The sequence below is a fragment of the Schistocerca piceifrons genome, chromosome X, assembly GCF_021461385.2.
Source record: "Schistocerca piceifrons isolate TAMUIC-IGC-003096 chromosome X, iqSchPice1.1, whole genome shotgun sequence".
NCBI lineage: Eukaryota > Metazoa > Arthropoda > Insecta > Orthoptera > Acrididae > Schistocerca > Schistocerca piceifrons.
This window is the reverse complement of record NC_060149.1, coordinates 303,236,055-303,258,386: the sequence shown is the minus strand read 5'-3', so window position 1 is coordinate 303,258,386 and position 22,332 is coordinate 303,236,055. Positions and strand designations below refer to the sequence as shown.

At 36.3% G+C, this 22,332-nt stretch overlaps 1 protein-coding gene across 3 annotated transcripts in view; it reads left to right on the top strand.

Annotated features, from left to right (window-relative positions):
- Positions 1 to 22,332, top strand: part of LOC124721553 (GATOR complex protein NPRL2) — a 169,039-nt gene that overhangs the window by 98,503 nt on the left and 48,204 nt on the right. For all 3 annotated transcript variants that reach the window (XM_047246585.1, XM_047246587.1, XM_047246586.1), the window contains 2 exons: positions 2,822 to 2,919; positions 6,071 to 6,201. In XM_047246585.1, coding sequence (XP_047102541.1) covers positions 2,822 to 2,919; positions 6,071 to 6,201 — 229 coding nt within the window. The remainder of the gene's footprint in view (positions 1 to 2,821; positions 2,920 to 6,070; positions 6,202 to 22,332) is intronic.

Below are 22,332 nucleotides of genomic sequence, written 5' to 3'. Positions count from 1 at the left end.
ATTCATGTGGTTGAACTGTATGGGAGTTACTTTTTCAGTATAGTGCTGTGATTTGTATCTTGAACTGTTTGCCCCTTTCTACTATATTTAAGAAAGGGTTATTAAAATGGATTTGCTGGCTGTGACCTATCATTTATAGCCCTTCCATTCAAGTAACATGGATTGTTCTGTGGCTGAATGTCCTGTTTGTTGGTGCACTACATTCCATATAGCCATAAGTCTATTGTGAGAATTTCTGATTCCTCACATTATGTGCATGTTCCTTGACTTTTTAATAACCTTTCTTAGTAATTTTGAGTAGTTTTCATAGTGTGCACTTATTGCAGGGTCTCTGCTTGCTCTTTGCTAAAGATACATTTCCCTTTTCCTTTAACAATATACTTTAATCCCTGAAGTCACCCATGGTTGCTTATATGGCTGTTTAATGTTCTTTATGATCAGCTTACATGGAAAGCTATTTTCAAGTAATGATATGACTGTATCATGAAATAGATTAATTTTATATTATCATTTAGTTCATTATAAATTTCATCCCAGGTTATCTCATGTAAACCAAAACATTTGTGTTGGAGTCATTAATTACTCTAACAGATTTTCAACGTGGAGTATCAATACTGTAAGGCACTATCTTATTTATCGTAAATAATTGTGCATCATAGCCAGAGAGCAGTTGTTACTTGATAAAAAGCTATTTTCTTGCTTGAGGTTCACCAAAGGATACATCAATTAATGTCCTACTACCCATGTTAGAAAGTTAATTACTGAAATCCAATTGTAGGAGCCAAATAAGGTTTCAGATCATTTTTCCTATCAGAATCCTTTAGGAAATCTACATTGAAGCCACCACAGACTATTAACTGCTTGCTGCTCTATGACAGACTTTGGTTACAAAACTGGCTATCCTCAGTTTGAACATTTTAACAATTGCACTTGCAGCACAAAACTAAGTTGCTGAATGATGCTGTAAACTATGTTTTGAGGCAAGCAATTCATGCAGTCATATTATGTTGAAATGGACTTATCTTGTGATGCAGGCTGATGTCATTTGTTTCCTGCAGTGTGAAGTAAGCCGTTAATTATTGAAATCACTCAGAGAATTGTAATTCCTACACAAGTTTTGGCACCAGAATATTGCAGACACACAACACCATGACTGGAATATAACATTGATGTATTTCTCTCTAAGCGAACGTACATCACGGAATATACAATGTAGATCAATTCATAGTCAATAAATATCGTCAAAGTGCATATAATTACAAATATAAACCTGCAACAGAGTGTTGGTGTCTTGGGATTGCTCTTCAAGCAAGTCTGGCAAGGATGGGAGGCTCTTTGTGCAACCCCAAAATTTAAATTATCACACATTGTCAAAAAATTGTATTTTTTGTCCATGATTCCCCCAATTAATAAAATACACACATTCATACTTTGCAAGGAAATCAATCATTTCCATGTACAGATGCACAGAGGCACTTTCAGAATGCCAAATGGTCTTGAAAATAGTTCAAAAACAGATTTAAGATTGGCAGTATTCTCAAAATGCTTAGAAAACTACCCTTGTAATTCTTTCAAGGCCACAGTGAATTTTTCAAACCTCATATTTTCTTTAATGCCAGTGAGCTTAGGGAAATTATGTGTTTTCTGTCAGAATTTGTCCCTTCTACAATGAGATTTTCATTTTAAATGCATCTCCATCAAGTCAGAAATAAATTGTTTCCCACCTTGCAGTGTCTTTCTGTGGGCAAAATGTAGTCAAATCCGCTTAAAATGAAAGGTTTTCAATCGATTCTAGATGTTCTAAGTTTTGTTCCAGCACTCCTTTTTTCTTCATAAATTCAACACTAGTGGGTTTTAAGTCGAAAAGTGGTTCCAGGCATGTTTCTTGGCTTAACCAACATCTTTTACAGAAATATATAAAGTCTCCATGCTCTTTGTTTCAATTCCATCGAAAAGTGTTGCAGCTGACAGTGGAATAATCATATTACTTCAGAAAATTTACTGTTCATGCCACTAATTTCTTCACATGCTTCATGCCAACAAATTTAGCACAAAGTGCTTCTTGATGCACAGTACAATGAATCACATCTCTTGATTGTTGTGATTTTTTGGTCTTCTTAATCTTTAAATTATTTATGTAGGATGTTGTAATGTTCCATAGCAAATTTGCAGTACGTGTTGATTGTGCAACTGAATATTAGATGCTGAGAATTCTCAACCTTCTCTTCTCTCATTCCGTTCATTTTTAAAGGCTTGTGATGATAGATCACCAGACTGCCTCTGTTTGTGCAAACAGCTGCTGGATCTGTGTACCATGAACAAATAGCGAAGGGTAAACAGTGCTGACAACATGATTTGCCAAACTGAAGAGAGTCGTTCCAACCAAAAAATGTCACACAGCAATACTATGAAATGTCATGCTGTAGCTAATATTCCCAAGGGGGATTGAGCAAAGCCGAGACAGCCCCAGCCTCAACCTGCATATTGGGCTTACAAGAAGTTTAGCATGCTGTGGCCGGCTCTTCCGTAAATACTTCTTCTTCTTCTTCTTCTTCTTCTTCTTCTTCTTCTCTGACCATAATGCAGAAGAACCTATGCATTAACACAGGTTCTAAACTATAGACATTCAAAATAAATTCATTTAAAAAAATCATATAAGTATAATAAACTCCTCTATGAACAGTGAACAGTAATTCTGAGATAAATGCCGGAGAACTTTCCTTCCCTTATCATCTGTTGCCAAACATAAACTCACTATTCAGTTTCATATTAGTTTTAAAATAAAATTTAATACAAATTTTTCTTTTACTTCATTTTTCAGCTGCTGCCTCATGTTGATGGCTTCAAGCATATTGCACAAATAGCTGTTGATGCAGATGTTGAGAACAGTCTTGTTAAAGCCTGCATACAAAACCTCCTGTAAGTATAATAGGTACAGATGACTTACTGAACACTTCTTGCCAGTATTTATATGTAGTGCATACTTAAAATTGAAGTATTACATGAAAAGTTTGAAACAAACTGCGGAAACCAATTTTTGTGTTTTCTGAACATTTTGTGCTGTTTAAGTAATAAGACAGCAACTTTCTTTTTAAGTAGTAATCAATCTTCTGACTGGTTTGGTATGCTCCCTTTTGTCTCATCTTACCCCTTGCTAACCTTTTCATTACTGCATATCTACTACTCTCTACATCCTCAATAAACTCTTTTCAGTGTCTTTGTCCATCCTATTGATTGTTCTTCCTTTAATGCTTCTTCCACTGACAAGCGGACTATTCACAGATGCTGTAACACATGCACCCAACCATTGCGTCCTGTTCTGTGCTAAGGTATTTCAATAAAATTCCTTCCTTAAGTACTCTTTGTAGGGCCTAACCCTTCCATACTTTGTGTGTACCCCCCTTTTTTTTTTAATGCTGTCTGGTTCTTATTCTGTGTTTTCCACATGGCACTCAATATAGTATATTTCATTTGTATAGAAAGCTTTCTCCTTCTGGTCTCCAGTGACGTGATCATCTCCTTTGCTTCTCATGGCAATTTGTTTTATATCAAGTTTCTTTAGTTTCTGCTGTTGTATATTACTTAATTTTGATGTTTGGGTTGATATTATTCACCTGTATATTTTTTTTTAGTATCATATTCCTGTTGTGTACTGTTTACTCAGATATTATGGAAAGTAGGTTTCCCATTCAATTAAACAGTTTATCTAAGTATTCCTTACCTTGGAGTTTAGGTAACCACGCCCCACATAGTTGAGGCTCTGGGTGATCAGCAGGCATGTAAATGAGATTGTCTGAATACTTAATGATAATTGCAGTTTACTTCCTTGAAGAGAAGAGAGGAACAGAAATACACATACACACACTTGCACAGTGATGTTATCCTAGGATCCAGCCCAATTGAGGTGAGGGGTGTATCAGGTGGAGCAAATGAGAAGGAAGGGTGTGTCTGGTGGAGTGAATGAGGGGAACAAGGGGGAGGAGGAGAGGCAGCAGGGGGATGGGATAGGAATGTGACAATGTTGAGCCCTCCCTGTTGTAGGCAGAGGACAGCATATGATGGTATGGGGGAGTGGGTTTGGTGAATTGTGTGTGGCAAAGTAGAAGTGTGGACCATGTAGATTAATGGTGTGAAGTGGTAGTCATGGGACAGGGGCTCTTGGAGCTTGAGATCGGGAGGGCTGTATAATTGAGCAATGTATTGTAAGGACAGTTACCATCTAAGAAATGCAGAGAAGCTGGTGATGAGGAGCAGGAAGATTCAGATGACATGGATTGTTAGGCTGTCATTGCACTAGAGCATGAGGGGGGGGGGGGGGGGGGAGGCTTTTATATGGGCACGACCACTGCATTGTGGTCCAGGCCAAAGTGAGCCATCCAGTACCACAGCATGCCAGTAAGCACATGCTCTAGTGCAATGACTGCTTAATGATTGATGTCATCTGAATCTTCCTACTCCCTAACACCACCTTCTCTGAATTTGAGAGAGAGAGAGAGAGAGAGAGACAGAGAGAGAGAGAGAGAGAGAGAGAGAGAGTGTGGAGGAGGGGGGGGGGCGGGTTTAGCATGTAGCTCAGATTTTTTATGATACCGGTTTTGTTCTTATATCTTTGCTGAATTGGTTACTATAAATCTATTGATAGTACCCCTGTCTCTTTTGAAACCTATCTTCAATCTTTGTTACACACACACACACAAACACACACACACACACACACACACACACACACTCACTCACACACAGACACACAGAGTTACCTTATTTATGTACAAAATCAGCTATAGTTTGAATTTTTGTTGGGTGCGATTAAATACTAAATGTCAGACTACAGTTCGTATTGAAGTTTGTGAAGGGGCAGCAGTAGTTGACAAGACAGTGAAACAGTTGTAGCCTATACCTGATGTTATTGAATAGGTACATTTAGAAATGGAATGAACATTCAGTAAGAAGAAATCAGAACATCAAGACTTAGCACTGACTTGGCGATTCTGTTATAAATGTATATGAACTTGGAAGAGGTGGTATAATATAAGATGAAAACCAAGAAAAGTGAAAGAACTGTAATGGAATGTCTTTGAATTAAATTGGTAGGTGTGGAGGGAATTAGTTTAGGAAATGAAACATTAAAAGTAGGCAACAGTAGCAGTTGGACTGCAAAATAACTGATGATGGTCGAAGTAGATGAATACGGACATGCAACAAAAAGCAATGCGTTCCTGAAAGAGAAATTGGTTAACAGTGAATATAAATTTAAGTGTTAGGATATCTTTTCTGAAGATATTTGTCTGAGGTCGAACCTTGTATGAAACTGAAATGTGGGTGATAGACAGTTCAAACAAAAAGAGGATAAAAGCTTTTAAAGTGTGGGGCTACAGTAAAATGTTGAAAATTAGATTGGTAGGTCAGATAATTGATGAGGAGGTACTGAATTGGGAAGGAAAGAAATTTGTGGCACAACTTAAATGGAAGAAGGAATTGATTCACAGGATTGACCCTGAAGCATGAAGGAATGACAGTTTTCTTAATGGAAAGAAATATACAGGTAAACATTTTATAGGGAGACCAAGACTTGACAGTGGTTCAAAGGGATGTGAGTTGCAATAGTGATGCAGAGATGAAAAGTTTTGGACAGAATTGGCTAGCGTCAAGAGCTGCACCAAACGAGTCTTCAGACTGAAATCACAACAACATGTATTTGTATCAGTATGTCGGTAATGACACATGGAGAAAATCTCAAACTTCATGCTATATTCATTCTAATTATGTGGTAAATAATCATTCAGTATTAAATTTCAGCTCGAGCTTTAAATTACACTTTTTAATGAATAACCGTTTTGGAACTCTTGTTTCAGTATTAGATCAAGAATGACATAGTAGTCCACCAAACTTTTGGCTACAATTTAGTAAGGTACTTTATATTATGAAGAGGTTTTTATGAAGATGTCAGGAAATCACAATAAATTTAGAGGCCTGCAGAAGACTGAAGTTTAATTGATATAACTAAATTGGTTGTAGATGCTTCATATTGTGTCCCTTACATTGTACTCCATTGTGTGCTTTTTATTCACAGATATTACAAAGCTGTAAGCCTGCTGCCCATATTCTTGTACAGTAATGTTTATACACCAACACCAAAGGTGCGCTTGTTGGCAACAGACGCAGCATTGCAAGAAGAGTGCATTAAATATGTTTCTTTATCAGGTAAGACTATTGTATTGCAAACTTTTATTGTAAGCTGTGTTAATCTTTGCCTGTTAAATTTTTCAAAAACTTTTCTGTTATGCAGTTGGAACCTCTGAAACAGTAAACTTTCATAAGGAAAGTCAGTTTACAGGAAAATCTGGAGAAAATAAAGATTGTCAAGATAACATCACTTGTTCCTTTTCATTTCAACTTCCTTAATTAAGTTGCATTGTATACTACATATTTTACATTAATTGTTTCAGAAAAGATTAACTGATGTTTGTGCCTACTGTGGCTTCTCTGTTTAATGTTGCCTGTTGAGAGTAGCAGCATTTACTTCCAGGCCAACAAAAAATGGCTCTGAGCACTATGCAACTTAACTTCTGAGGTCATCAGTCGCCTAGAACTTAGAACTAACTAAACCTAACTAACCTAAGGACATCACACACATCCATGCCCGAGGCAGGATTCGAACCTGCGACCGTATTGTCCAGGCCAACAACTCTTATTCTAATAGTACTGTAGAGCTGAGACAACAATAAAATGAAATCTGATTACTCTTTTCCAGGGCACCAGAGAAATAGATCAATGGTAACATGAAAACCTAGTTGTCAGTGTTACCCTCTGCACCATAAGGACTATGATCATCATTGTTACTACCATCTGATCTAATTACATCACCGTAACTGTTCCAAACTATCAAAATGGAAGCATAAAAGGTTCTGGAATAGTGTGTCTGTGATTCAGCCTCTCATAAGCAAAATAGGAAGTGATCTGCGTCTGCATTTCAAATATCTACAAAATATTTTACATGACCTTCATACAGTCTGAAAGATTATTAGTAAGTCTTCAGATGACTGTGAGATCACTATAGTCCCAGACAGATTATGTAAACTTAAGAATATACACCAGTCTGTATTTATGAATTGCTGTCCCATTAAGGAAGAGTGGATGACAAATTATAAGCTGAAGCTCATCTGAAATTCTGTCACAGACGCCTTAGCTTTGTTAACATTAATGCATTACCTGAAAAGAGCATACTTTATTTCTATGTTGCAAATGTGTAGAATATGTCAACTTTTGAAATAACTTTTAAGTGAGCCATTTACACATTGGCACAACAACTCTTTCTCTCATTGTTTTTACTCAACGCATATTAACACTGTGGTGCATGATTTTAACTGCAATGGACAGCTTTTAATGATCACTTCTGTGGCCTTTTCAATTAGTCATGAGGCTGCAAATTCATGCAGGCCACAACACAAGTAGGGAGTGCGCACTGCAGTGGGCAATGCACATTTGTGTCCTCAGGGCTGAATGAAAACACCAAAGAAGCGACCATTAACAGCTGTCCACTGTAGTGGAAACTCTGAGCCACAGGATAAATATGAAAAGAATGAACATTTTCTGGTGGAGTTTACTGTAAACCAACATTTAATAATTATGATGTGCTTGTTCCATTTGGATAATGAAAGCATAGAGAGAGGAAAAAAAGGCTGGTATCATTGCTTTATTTTGTGTGTATGGGGGCGGTGATTTGTGAAATGTAGTTTATTTGTCTCTTAATGGACATAATCTGACTCATTTGATTCAAGTACATGACACATGTCAAAATTGGAGTAAAATTTCACCATAAACATAGAACAGCTGACTTTAACAAACAGAATCGTTATCATAATAATACAATTTCGTTATATATACATACAATAATCATAATAATAATACAATTTTGTTATATATACATACAATAAAATGTAACACCTAATTACTCCTTGCTCAAATTATCATTTCATCCTCTATGAATTCTTGTATTGAGTAGTAGCATTCCTTCCACAGAATCTGCTGTAGCCTCATTTTTAGAACTTCTAGCTTTGTATTAAATATGTTTTTGCCCATTAACTTGTTATATATTGTCATCCCCATATACAGTTTAGTGCATGTATATAATTTCAGGTGGTGTGTGGGTAGCATGAAATTATTTTATGATTCTCCTCAAACAATTTTTGTCTGTTGTGTAGGAAGATTATAATTTCATAAGTGAGGTGCTGTTATGTCACACACTGTTATAATGGCTTTAGTGGGTCTCCCATCCCACTGAGCAGAGTTTTTATTTTTTAATGATAATATAATGTTTTCCACATTCTTTATTATGACTGCTTTAAAAATCTATAAGGCGCTATGCTGCTTGGTGGGGTCCAAAGTGATTTACTTTACTCTGATACTCTGCTGCATGACTTTGCCAGATTTATGAAGAACTCATTTAAATCACTCTGGTATTTGAGCTTGGTTTACAATAAAGCTATCGTCTATTTTAATCCTAGATATTTCATTAGTACTTACTCCAACACCTAACCCTGATTAGACAATGGACAACACTGCTTTTGTCTTACTTTTATGTTGTACAATGAACTTATTGTTTGCCCTTTGTTTGGCTGCTTTCACAACTTTTATAAATATAGATTTATAATGATGTACATACTCAGCATGTATTTACATTTTCATTATATTTCAGTTCATTGTGGAGTTTCCTCATCCTAGCACTAGAAGTTTTTATACCCTGAGTTATCCATTTAAGTTTATTAGTCTTCTGTTACATATGTTTCCAAGTGGAAAAACTTCATTAAACATTTCAAGAAAGCTAGTTACAGATTTGTTAACGTTACTATTACTGGAAATAAAGCTGTTCTGAGGCCATTCAGTCTCTCATAACTTATTTCTAAATCCTTCACAATAAAGGATGGCAGCCAAAAACAGTTGCAGGATAGAATTTTTTTATTAAAATTCTTGACCAAGGTTTCGGTACATATAAATATACCTTCATCAGAAGTAAAACTTCCTGAATAGAAAGACACATTCATTAGAAAAGCCATATCAACGAAAGTGAGAAACAGAAGCTTAAATAACGGTGAAATTGCTAAAGTAATACAGGCACACAATCTTTAGTACTTACTAAAATTACATCATGCACTGGAGAATAATAAAACAATTATGCCAAAAGGCGTCGTCAGTAATTAAAATATCATCTCCATTTGTACAACATGTGTAATGGGCACAGGATCAAAGCGAACAGTTTAACAATGTTACTTCGCCTATGAACTGTTGAGACACGAGTGTGAAGGCACTAAGGCAGATTGTTTCGCCGAGAGAGGGCACTTGCATGTGCCAGACTCGCGCATATTACAATCCATAAATACATACATAAACGCATCAAAAATTATTAAAGGTTGTATTAATTCAAACTTTGTCTTAATAAATAAAGCGTATCACGCCAATTAAAGACATTTATGTAAACTAGAAATATAGAACCAAATTTACCTGTGTCCTAGTGTCAAACGGATAAGCTTGCGCTTGGAACATCTAACGAGAGAGGGCACTACTGTAATGCGCGAGAGTCTCGCGTAACGTAGGCAGTGAAATACATACTAGCGAAACAACCAAAATGTTATAACAAAACGAAACCATCTGTCTGTATGAATAAAACATAGTAGTCATTTAACCACACATACACATTGAAATTCATAATTAACAAACATCACATTATGTAGATCCCAACAAGACAGGAAAAGCGCATTTCACCGGCATCAACAAGCAAGAAAATAACTCCTAGTCAGCCAGACTATATTACATTAAGGCAATGAGGGGTTTGAAACTGTCTAAAAAATTTTTGTTTCGAAGCTGCACCTGTTCATTAAGAACAAAACCATCTTTTAGAGACAGATGCTTGAAAATCTCTAATTCTTCGAGCAAGTCTAGTTTGTCACCTTTATCAGCTTCATGAAGCAGCTCTACGTCGTCCAGTTCACTTGGCGTGTGCTGTAAGAGCCATAGATGTTCAGCAAAGGTGGAATTATATACGTTTTCCCCATTTTTACCTAACCTGTGTTCTTTATACCTAACTTTAATGGGTCTACCTGTCTGCCCTATGTAATAGTTTGGGCAGTCGTTACAAGTAATTTTGTATACACCGGACTTAGTGCTGAGTTCTTCTCGTGCTCCAATATTATGAATTACTCTACGTTTGAGGCTATTATTTACGGAAAAAGCAACTCTATAACCGTATTGTTTCTGTAAAAGTCTTTTTATCTTATATGAAACGTTCCCTAAAAATGGAATAGAAATAAAGTTATTACTCTCATAGTTTTTTGCCCTGTTATCTCCTAAAGTAGAAAATTTTTACAGCTGTTTTTTTCTTAGCAATTTGGTCAATTAATTTAGGGTCGTATCCATTGTTAGTAGCTATTGATTTTAATAAAAATATTTCATTTTCAAAACAATTCTGTGCTAAAGGTGTGCTCACAGCGCGATGAACTGCAGAATGAAAAAAGGCGATCTTGTGAGTTTGAGGATGACAGGAATCTGCTGGAATAATATTATCAGAAAAAGTTTCTTTACGGAAAATATCGAAGCTAATAGTGTTACCCGATAACTTAAGTTTCAAATCAAGAAAATTGAGTTCTCTCTCGTTATTTTGTATCTCTTTTGTAAATTTCATTTTCTCGTGGAAACTGTTGAAAACATGAAACAGTTGTTGTAGATCTTGGTCACAACCTTGAAATAGTATGAGTATATCATCAACATAACGAGCATAAAAAGAAATCTTATTGCCTAACGTAGGGTTGTTTTTGAAGAAATTTTCTTCTAGTGCATTCATAAAGATGTCAGCAAAGATGCCAGCTAACGGGCAACCCATGGCTAAGCCGAATGGTTGCTCATACATTTTACCATTAAACTGAAAGTAATTGTAATCTAGTACAACCTGCAGTAGTGACATAAGTTCCGACAACTGTAGCTCACTTAAAGTTTTATGTTGTCGAATGTTACCTTCAATAATCTTAAGAGTGATATCCACTGGAACATTAGTGTATAAACTTACGACGTCAAAAGAAACCAAACGAGAGGAAGAAGTGATTTCTAAATGTAAATGAATTTTTTTCATTGAAGTTCCTTTTCATGTGGCTTTTGTTGCATGAACTTACTAAGTTAATTTTTGGTAGTCCAGTTAACAATGCAGAGTGGTCATAGAGTCCTAAATCTCTGCAAAATTTATAAACATCTTGAAATACATAATTTTTTAGAATTTTGTCAATACAGGTCACTGACTGCATTTACTCTAATACTTTGCATGAATTTTACTTTGAAGCCAAAGTTTATTTAGTTACTGAATTTGATATGTCATTGCTTTCAAGTATGATAGTAATAGCTGCTGACTTCAATATTAATATCTTTTTCCTTTTTCCTTTACTGAGTTTTTCAGGCAGGCAATGAAATTTCACCAGAAAAGCTTCAATTGTAGCTTTCTCTGGTACTCTGTAAATAGAAACTACCATGACATTTAGGTCCCTCAATTCGACACAGTAGTTTTCAAATATACATTCTTCATTCAAATGGTTAAAATAATTTCTTATTTCATATTTTATATTGGAATGTGCAAGTATGTAAGAGTCTCCATGTAGTTTCTCTAATCTACAAAAGCTGTTGGTTAATTAAAAATTTTCAATTTTATTAAGATTTTTAATATTCTCAAAAGTAAAACAATGTTCATTGAGACAAATAAGTTTTATGTTTCTACATTCAGATAGAATAATTTGTGATTCGTTCACTTTGACCTTTTTTTTTTTTTTTTTGAAAAGTCAACACTTAGACCATTTATATTCAAGTGTTTGATGCAGCGACGTTCTTTCTTATGTATGTTCTCACGCTTACTCTTTCATGGTACCATTTTGGTCTTGCTGTTTTCGTTACCAAACACTGTTTCTCATCGCCATCACTTCTTATAAGGTATCCCATTTTTCAGAATTTTACATGTCTCAAGGGACATTTTACTAAGAATTTTGGATCCTAACCTATTTAAATGAAGACTGTCTTTACCCAAATATTTATTGCTTAATAACTTATTCAAATTTATAGACACAGCTCCGAAACCATCACAGTTTTCTTTAAATCATGATTTATTCACTCTATATTTGTAGAGGTTACTGGCAGATTGAATTAAATTTCTTGTTTAACTTACAATTTCCTCTTCAGTGTTGCTTCTAAGAGAATTTGTATCTACACGGATGAAGACTCATTTGTAATTCGTCCAAGATGCCTCTGCTGAACCATCCTATGAGTTATATATGATGCTAAAGTGTGTCTTCAACTGGTGTGTCTTGATTCTTGTACAAATGTGTATTGGGGAAATTGGCACCACCACATTTTTCAGCAGAGACTCGCCTATAACAAGGAATTTGTGTTTTTTGCTCTGTTTTTCATTACTGAAACATATCAAATCCTTTTTATTGTATGGTACACTTGTCCACTTGTATTTATTTTCAGTTATAGAGACTAATGGGTGAGTTTCTTCTGTAGGTGTAGCAGCCTCATTATTTGAGGTAATAACTGTATCATTCCACCCTGTTTTGGTGTTATTTTCGTCTATCGCCACAGCCGTTTTGCAAAGACTTTTTTCCCATGTTTCAGGTCACAATTTTCTTTCTTCTGCACTTGTAATTCGGCTTTTAAAGTGTCAGTGTTGCTAAGAAGCACTCTAATAATTTCTTCCTGCAAACTCACTGTGGAAGCTAGTTTTATGTTTTCGTACTGCAAGCAGTCAAGGCGTGACCAGTGAATATTGTCTCTAATAAATTCTAAGCATATTTTTGTACACATTTTATGCAGCCAGAAGTTGCACTTCACACATAGAATTCCTTTTACAACCAATTTCTGACACTTTCTACGTGATGTGCTATTTAACTGTTGTCAGTTTATGAGCATTGTGTCATTGCACTTTTCAGTGGGCACCGTCTCGTAGTCTGTGAACTTTTCTGTCTGTTTTTACTATCAGGTAAGCAGAATGAAATCTGTGGCAAATAATTATAAAATATTTAGAGGAAACATTGAAGTAATAATATATTTTGGCTTTTATTTGAAGAGAAGTTGTGCAGTCCAGATCAATTTAAGAACAGCAGCCATAGGTAAGCAGGATGGTTTGATGATGTGGATGGGCCTAGTCAATTTTTAGATGCAGTTATTACAGTTTTAGAACCTGGCTAAGGAAGCATATCTCCAGAGACATTGCTCTTACTGTAAAAGCCATATTGTGATAGTGTTATCACAGTGACCAACATGTACAGTTTCCATGTTTAGTTGGGTGAAATTTAAACAAGTTTTCTTTTATTCCTGTCACTTTCATATCCACTAGGGTAATTCTTTTTTCTGTGTACACCACTCCAATATTTCTTGGAGTATTTTGTAACCTCTTACTTGAATGTTCTGTTTTCTGTCTGTCTTGCTCAGACATTCCCTAATTTCCCCTTTCCTTGTTATATCCCCAAAAGATTCATCATTGCTCACTCTCCTTTTTCATGTAAGGACTCGTCAACTGTTCATATGATCTTGATCTTAACGTTATAACAGGCTGTAAGTATGTCTTAAAATATAGGACGCTGAGAATATGTATGTTATGTCCAGGAACTCTTCACATGCTCCTGGTGGACTGAAGTCGACCAAATTTAGCAGAGGAACTCCTTGCCCAGAAAGGACCTACTAGGGGGGGGGGGGGGGGAGTGGAGGAGGAGGTTATAATGCTCTAGTTGTGACATTTACAGTGATACATGTGTTACTTAAGCCCCTGCCATATAGGGGCTAAAGTCCTGCATGATAGGTGTGTTGTGTGGGAATAGTATCGACCTACATCACCAACCTGCTGTGCAGGTCAGCTTACATGTCAGAGGCAAGCAATAGTTTTCCAGCAGCTGATGTCTTGTGAACTCATGTGGACAAGAGTAATCGGATGTGGGAAGGAGTAATCGAGCTTGGTAGTCAATTTGATAGTAATTGGATATTTCTACTGGCCACTGAATTGAAACACATCAGCCAAACTCTCATCTGAAGAATAGCCTAAACTTGATAGCACTGGAATACCCATAGCATTCGGTAGTAGTGCAATGCTACTTTAATTTGCCATGTATCGACTACACTTTCACTTTACAATTTGTACAGAAACCAGATGGCAGTTATAAGGGCCAAGGGACATGAAAGGGAAGCAGTGGTTGGGAAGGGAGTGAGACAGGGTTGTAGCCTCTCCCCGATGTTATTCAATCTGTATATTGAGCAAGCAATAAAGGAAACAAAAGAAAAATTTGGAGTAGGTATTAAAATCCAAGAAGAAATGAAAACTTTGAGGTTCGCCGATGACATTGTAATTCTGTCAGAGAGAGCAAAGGACTTGGAAGAGCAGTTGAATGGAATGGACAGTGTCTTGAAAGGAGGATATAAGACGAACATCAACAAAAGCAAAACGAGGATAATGGAATGTAGTCGAATTAAGTTGGGTGATGCTGAGGGAATTAGATTAGGAAATGAGACACTTAAAGTAGTAAAGGAGTTTTGCTATTTGGGGAGCAAAATAACTGATGATGGTCGAAGTAGAGAGGATATAAGATGTAGACTGGCAATGGCAAGGAAAGCGTTTCTCAAGAAGAGAAATTTGTTAACATCGAGTATTGATTTAAGTGTCAGGAAGTCGTTTCTGAAAGTATTTGTATGAAGTGTAGCTATGTCTGGAAATGAAACAGGGATGATAAATAGTTTAGACAAGAAGAGAATAGAAGCTTTCGAAATGCGGTGCTACAGAAGAATGCTGAAGATTAGGTGGGTAGATCATGTAACTAATGAGGAGGTATTGAATAGGATTGGGGAGAAGAGAAGTTTGTGGCACAACTTGACTAGAAGAAGGGATCGGCTGGTAGGACATGTTCTGAGGCATCAAGGGATCACAAATTTAGCATTGGAGGGCAGTGTGGAGGGTAAAAATTGTAGAGGGAGACCAAGAGATGAATACACTAAACAGATTCAGAAGGATGTAAGGATAGAGTAGCATGGAGAGCTGCATCAAACCAGTTTCAGGACTGAAGACCACAACAACAACATGGACTACAAAAATTATACATATATTATCAGCAGTAAGGACAAAAAGTTTTGGAAGGTAATACTGAACACATTACCAGATGGCATTGAATAACTAGACTGACAACCCCCATGTGAAAGAAATACCTTAGACACTCTGATTTTAAGTGACCCATTCTATTCAAAGTTGTTATCAAAGAGACAGGGTTTAGCAGCTATGACGTCTTTACTGGGACAGTGGCCACCCATAGTCATAGGATCATTGAGAAATTTAGAAAATTAGTATACATATGAAACAACCACGTGTTGCATATTATTTGATTTATTACTGGTTTCGCTCATCAGACAAAAACATTTTTAGATATTTATTACTCTAATGGCAGCCCACTAAAAGTTTAAATCTCCTCTTAGCATAATTGTCAGATCTTCGTGGTGTACATTACTTCCTAATAGTCACAGTATCCTCTATAGGTGATGCCTGTGTTTGGGAAGCTAGGAAAGTGTTTGGGAAGCTAGGAAAGTACTGGTGTTTGGTAGAACTGAAAGTCACTAACGGACTACTTAAAATGAAATTGAGAATGTCTATATAAAATATGACAAACACAGAAGAGCTGTAGCTAGAGCTCACACACATCTAGATAAATACTTAGCAAGTAATGAAAGATAGCAAATATCCACCCTGGTTTAATATCATCATTTAGGGAATGATGCAAAAGTAAGATTTCTATGCTGTTTGCTACAAAAGGGAATATAGGGCAAATTATGGATGAAACTTAATTGTAGCTCATGCATCCATAAGAAGTGCTAGGTGTGAAGCATACAATAAGTATCATAATTAGAGTGTGGCCAAAGAACCATCAGAAAATTATAGGGAGTCATGGACATATGTAGTCAGCTAATGAATTCAAAACTTCTATCCAGTTTAACAGATTATCTTGGGCTGAAATTAAACGCAGCAGGCAGAAAACTGGTATACTAAAGCCTGTATTTAAAAAAATTATCTACACACTTTGATCACCTGCTAATGAGAGACATTGAAGTCAGCATCTCTGGTATTGGAAAACAATTAAGACAACTCAAAGTGGATATGGCACAAGGCCCTGATGAAATTTCTGTTGAATTATACATGGAGTACACTACAGTGTCTCATAGTGAACAGACATATAAGCATGCCAACACACGTGTGCCCTTACAGTTACCAGTGGGCTTGGATAACAGTTTTCGTAAACTGATTGTATGTTTCCAATTTGACAAAGAGCTGTAGAATGATTTCCATTTGAAATACAAATCATCACAAGAGCTATGAATCATGATACACTGCTGACAAATATGATAGCTTACTTCAGAAAAGAGTACACTAAAAGAGTCTAAAATACCCCATGCTATTTGCTCTCTTCTCTAGACAGCACACACTATCAATAGTATAAGAAGTCCTTTTCACAATTACACAAGCAGGTCAACATCAGATGGTAACTCCTCCACTATGAGAACTCCAGTTCAGTCACTTTTGTCATGTTATCCACCAATGTTTTGAAACTAAAATGATCTTGTTAGCTTTGTGCTGAAAATCATTTGCTTCTGAGGTCACATATTGTGTGTGGCCCTCACAACATTAGGAACAACCTCCTCTAACCAGGGAATGGTCCTATAAGACATGTGAAAACCTACCCTGAAATTTTTACACAGGAAGAAGACGAGAAAAGAAATGCACTGCCAAAATTTTAGCTGATAAGAGACACTGCAAGTATTTTGTAAAAAATGTTAAAGTTACACATTTTTGCCACACGAAGAACAGCTTATAACAGCAGTTTGTACAGCCGTGCCCACTGCACACTTAGCATGTGGCTTGGCGAATCAGTAACGCAGTGCCTCATAGCGGAATTGTCCAGAGTTCGCAGACACCAATTTTAAGCACCTAAAGCCTGGTTTACAATGGAGTGAATGGAAGTGAACATGTGCGATGAGCATTTGCAGAAAATTCACTACCATTTGCTTATATATGGGTAGAACTGTTTATACTAGAGAGAATAGAAGAGAACACAAGGTAGCAAACATTGCCTATAAACACTGTATTATTAGTTTTTAGTTTTTGAAGCTAATATTCAGCATGCAGGATACAACTCTAACTTGTTAGAGCCACAATGCAAAACTTTGGTATTCAGTGACAATTATTTTTGCGTAGTGAGCACACTGTTCTTGACTGAGTTTGCAAAATGGCGCAAGGTTTCCTAAAACAAAAATGGTGTAGTGGCAAAGCATGCACTTCGTGATCCAGAGAGTGCGGGGTCAAATCCTGTTCAGACCACAACTTTTTCACTATGATTTTTAACACAGCATTCACTTCTTACAGATGTTGTAGAGACCACGTAAGACGTGTAGTTCAGATTCCTTATTAAACGGAAGGTCTCCATTTTCTGATTAGATAACTGGGGAAGGTTAGGGACACGAAAGTAGCTGCAGTGGCATCCAGTTGTAAGACCTGCAAGAGGCCTACTGGGTACACCAGACAGAATTTTTTTTTTTTTTTTTTTTTTTTTTTTTTTTTTTTTTTTTTTTCTCATGTTTGTTAGTTTAAATTATTCACAGTTTTCTGAATAACCTCACACTGACAGTTCAATTTTTGCACATGTAATTCTGATAAAAATGGCTAGCAGAGAAAATAAAATCAAGGCAGTGTTTGATGTCACAGATGACTTGCATCAATGAGGACTTGTAATTTGTTGAAATGAAATGTGTCTTGCAGTACTTCATTTTATAACAAGTCCTGTAGGCCATTCCTTTTAATAATGTTTGGATGTTGTACATTTGACTATCAGTGAAATAGTTCTTTGTTTATTCCCCATAATCGTCACAAAAATTTGAAGTGTCTATTGAATGACAAAAGCATTTTTCTTGCGCCAGGCATACCGAACAACGGAAAAATGGATGCAGTCAGGCACTTCGCAGTAACCACTAGTTTTATTTAGACAGGACTGTGATGGAGTCAGAAATGGTCCCGGCCAATGTTCTGCATATTGCGCTGCATGCCAGGCATACTTGATCAAATTTGTAAAATGTGGTGAAGAAAAATGGTAATGCACAAACGACTGGAGCTTAAGAGTACTGTTCCACTGGTAAACCTGAAATGAGAGAGAGGTATAGGAAATTATGTTGTCTGATAATTTCCTGAAAAATGCTTTCCACTGCCGAAAAAATTCTTTATTGAGAGAGTGAATCGCACTAGTAGTTCCATGTGGAATCCACATTAAATCTACAGATTTTTTGTCACCCTCCACAAAAACAGAGGCATTGTTATGTCCAGACCATGAATCCAACAAAAGCAAGAATTAGTTTCTGTGGCTGGTAGGAATACTTTTAAAACGAAAATGTTGAAAATTATTCTTTTCCATTTTTCCAGATTTTGATATGTTGATTAAAAGATTTTTGCAATTAAACAGTCCATTTCTTATATTTGGTCCTAATTTGCCTTGTGGTTCTTGAAGACAGACATATACAGCTGTGGAAACAGTAAACAACTCATACTTATCACAGGCATTATCGTATACGAATGTGTTATTGCATTCATTGATTGGGCAACTGGCTCCATCTTTTTTTCACCCCGAAATGATAAAGTGCGGTGTGCATGCCGTTCTTTCATGAAACCTGACTGATCAGTGTTATAAACAGCACTTGCAAGGATAACAGCAAGTTTTGTCTTTACATCAGCTATGAATTTCTCTGTAGCATTGTCTATCACTGGCAGCTGCTCTACATGTTTGTGTGACGAAAACGTGGTAATTGTGCGACTTCCTATTCTGTATGATTTCTTGAACCTGCGTAGGCAGGTCGATGAAGCCTGGAAATTAGCAGTGTTCATGTCGCATGCAATTTGAAAGACCCAGTCTCATAGATCTCCATCGGTAACGGTGTATAGCCTCTCGCGAGCAGCTCTAAATCTTTCGAACAGTTTTTCATTCAGATGGTTTCAGGTTTCCATTTGGTGCATATTTCTTACTTCACATAATTCATTCTTCCACTTGTACAGTTCACACTCCGATTTTACAAAATGAAAATGCCTTTGCACACTGCATAACTTCAAGCGTTTTTGCCCTCCTTTGTTTAACCAACATTTCAGTGCCCGAAAGCTGTCGCAGTACTCTTTTTTTTTTTTTTTTTTTTTTTTTAAAGGTATTCTTCTTCAGAACTGTTACAACTGATGTCATCCGAACCACAATTCATGGGATCATCACAGTCATTTCTAATTTCTTCTAACGTATTCACAATTTTAAATGAATGTCGAGGAAATCAACTAGCAAATGACACATATGTATTTCCTCAGGAGAAATAAGTGATTTTGGCTGGAAACCACATTCTTCATATTTCATCGTTGGTAAATTGAGAATGTTAATTGGATTCCACATTGCTGTGAAACTGGAAGAAAAAAAAGGGGTAGTATTAGCAGGCATGCCTTACAAAAGCACAATAAATATTAATTCAGCTTTATCTGTATTGTCAACATTTACCAATACTGCAAAAAGCAACTGATAATTTGTAACAGATGTTACTGGAGTGGCTAATTTGAGAGAATAGTAACTGTGTACTGTAGTGTCAGAGAAACTATCAATGAATTGTAACTTGAAATGACCTTTACAAATTACGATCTGGTTGTGTTGTGTTTCCTGTTTACAAATGTACTGCCAACCTCGGGTTTTGTGTGTGCCTTGTGGTGCGTGCGCAGTTGTTACAGTGCCAGTAGGGTGTACATTTCTACCGCCGCCTGGCGCGCTACAAATTTGGCAATTTTCAGCTATTTTTTTTAATACTTGCAGTGCCTGTTAGTAGCTAAAATTTTGACAGTGCATTGCTTTCACTGTCTTCTTCCACTATAAAAAAAAAAATTCAGGATAAATTTCGACATGTTGTATTGGACCATTCCTGAAGTCTATGTCTATAGTCATTGCTGATACATTATTCAGTTGCCCATTTCTCATCAGTATGAAATATAACACTACTGAGGAAGTAACCACAAAGGATGACCTTTCCATGTAGGACATCACCAATGGAGCCGTGTTCAGCATTTCATCTTAATGCTATATTCAATGCTCTGCCAGTTGGAACCCTATACGTCACTCTCTCTCTCTCTCTCTCTCTCTCTCTCTCTCTCCTCTCTCTCCCTCTCTCTCCCTCTCCCTCTCACAAGCATTGCAGTGAATCTATCAGTGTGCGAATTCATTTATTGTGCTCTGTTGTAGAATAGCATATTCTTAGTCTCTTTGCTAGAACAAAATTTATAAAACTTTGAGTACTGTAATTTTTAATATGATCATCATCACCATCATTATAGCGTGCCTTGGCGATACCATTAAACCACCATTGTAACCATCACTTACTTATTACACCTACCTGTCACAAATCACATAAATTTTGTATTATTAATTATTTTCTCTTTTAACCTATTAAGGATTACACATAATTGAATAATATCTAAGAATACAGTACATGATTCCATCAGTATCATCACCACCACTGGAAAAAAACTCAGATAAACAAGCAATAGCCAAAAAGGACAAGTCAAAAACCACCAGACCATTCCACAGTGATGTTTGATGAGTCTGATAAGAACCTGTCCACAAAAGTAATAGACCGAGATCTACCAGATGGAACCAACCAGTTCCTCTTCTGAACCCTCAGCTGTCATATTATTAAAATCTTGACAGCAGGGAAAAAAATATAGAAGTTGACAAATGCTGGTGATAAAATTTCTCTCATACTGTGTTGGAAGCTAAGTAGGCCCAGGGCTTATGTAGCAGAACTGTTATTACTAGCACAGGAAAGGCAGACATTCTGATACATCCATGCTAAGGGGTTACAGCTAGGGATGGCTAAACCAGACCGGTTAAAATCGATGCTATGTTTTAGTTTTGAATAACTGATATTTTCCTGTATTTGTTTGGCCTTGATTATAATAATTATAACAGGTGGGTTTTTTACTGATAACTGGGTAAAAATGGAAATTCCAATTAGCCATTGCACCGTTGCTAAATTTTTTGCCTTTTCATTAAATCTTGTTCAAAAATGGGTAAGTTTTGTTCATAAAATTTCCATTGATCTGAAATATTGTGCTATAATAGAAAATGGGAAAAGTTATTGGTGCTATTTCAGTAACTATGCCAATGGAAATCAGAAATAAACACATGGCATAAGAAGTGATACAGTGTTGCTGAAATAATAAGGCACCTGTTACTGTGTGGTGTGGCCTGTTAGATGGTATGTGTGTACATGCAATGTGCAAGGCTTACCCCATAGGCTCTACATAGTAGTTTCTCATTGCCTTCATCAGACATTAGTTGTATTACAGAATGACATCATCCATAGTCTGGAAGTATTTTACGAAGTGCACTATCAGTAAAGCAAAGTGCACTGTTTACTTTGAAAGATTAAAAATGGGAGGAGCCACAACAAACTTTCAACATCATATGTGCAGAAAACTTGAAACTTAACAGCTCATTCATAGTTTACAATAAAAATTGAAAGTAGCTGATCTGCTGTCTGTGTCTACATAACATGCCTTTATCTGGTTGTAGCTCTTGAAACAGACAAATTAATGTGAATAATAGTTCTTTAACCTTAGTTTTGACCCTTTACCATGGACTATTCATAATGCCCAAGTAGTGATATGATCTTAGATTGCAACATTGTTTTTGAGCAAAGTTTTAAAAAAAATGGTCTCACTAGGAGAATACTACTGATTTTTTTGTGGTATTCAACCACTCTATTACTTTTCAAGAAAAGCAGCGAATGATGGACAGACTAAGTTTTCTTTTATTTGACTAATTTAATTTAGTATTTTGATTCTATATATCTTGAAACAGAGAGCATCAAAATTTTTCAGTCATTTAGTTTCTACATTTATTACAGAAAACAGTAGGAACCCACAAGTGAAAATTGGTTATTTTGAGCAGTTTTGACACTCAGGTTAAACTAGTGATGGAAAAAAAGATGTTACCAAAAACCAATTGTTTCAATTATTGCCGCCATCCCTAGTTGTAGTCTCTGTTGTTAGTGAAACATATCACACTTTACCTCTGCCTCATATCATCAGCTTTCAAAGTAGTGCTACAAGTGTGTGTGTGTGGCGTATAGGATAAATGGTTAACATATTTTCTCTTTATCTGCCCCACATCCCCTCCTCCAATGACATTGTGTCCAAAAGGAATCTTGCTCCACAGCTGCCTCACCCATTTCTCATATGTGCTGCAAGATTCTACCAACACATTCCTGCAA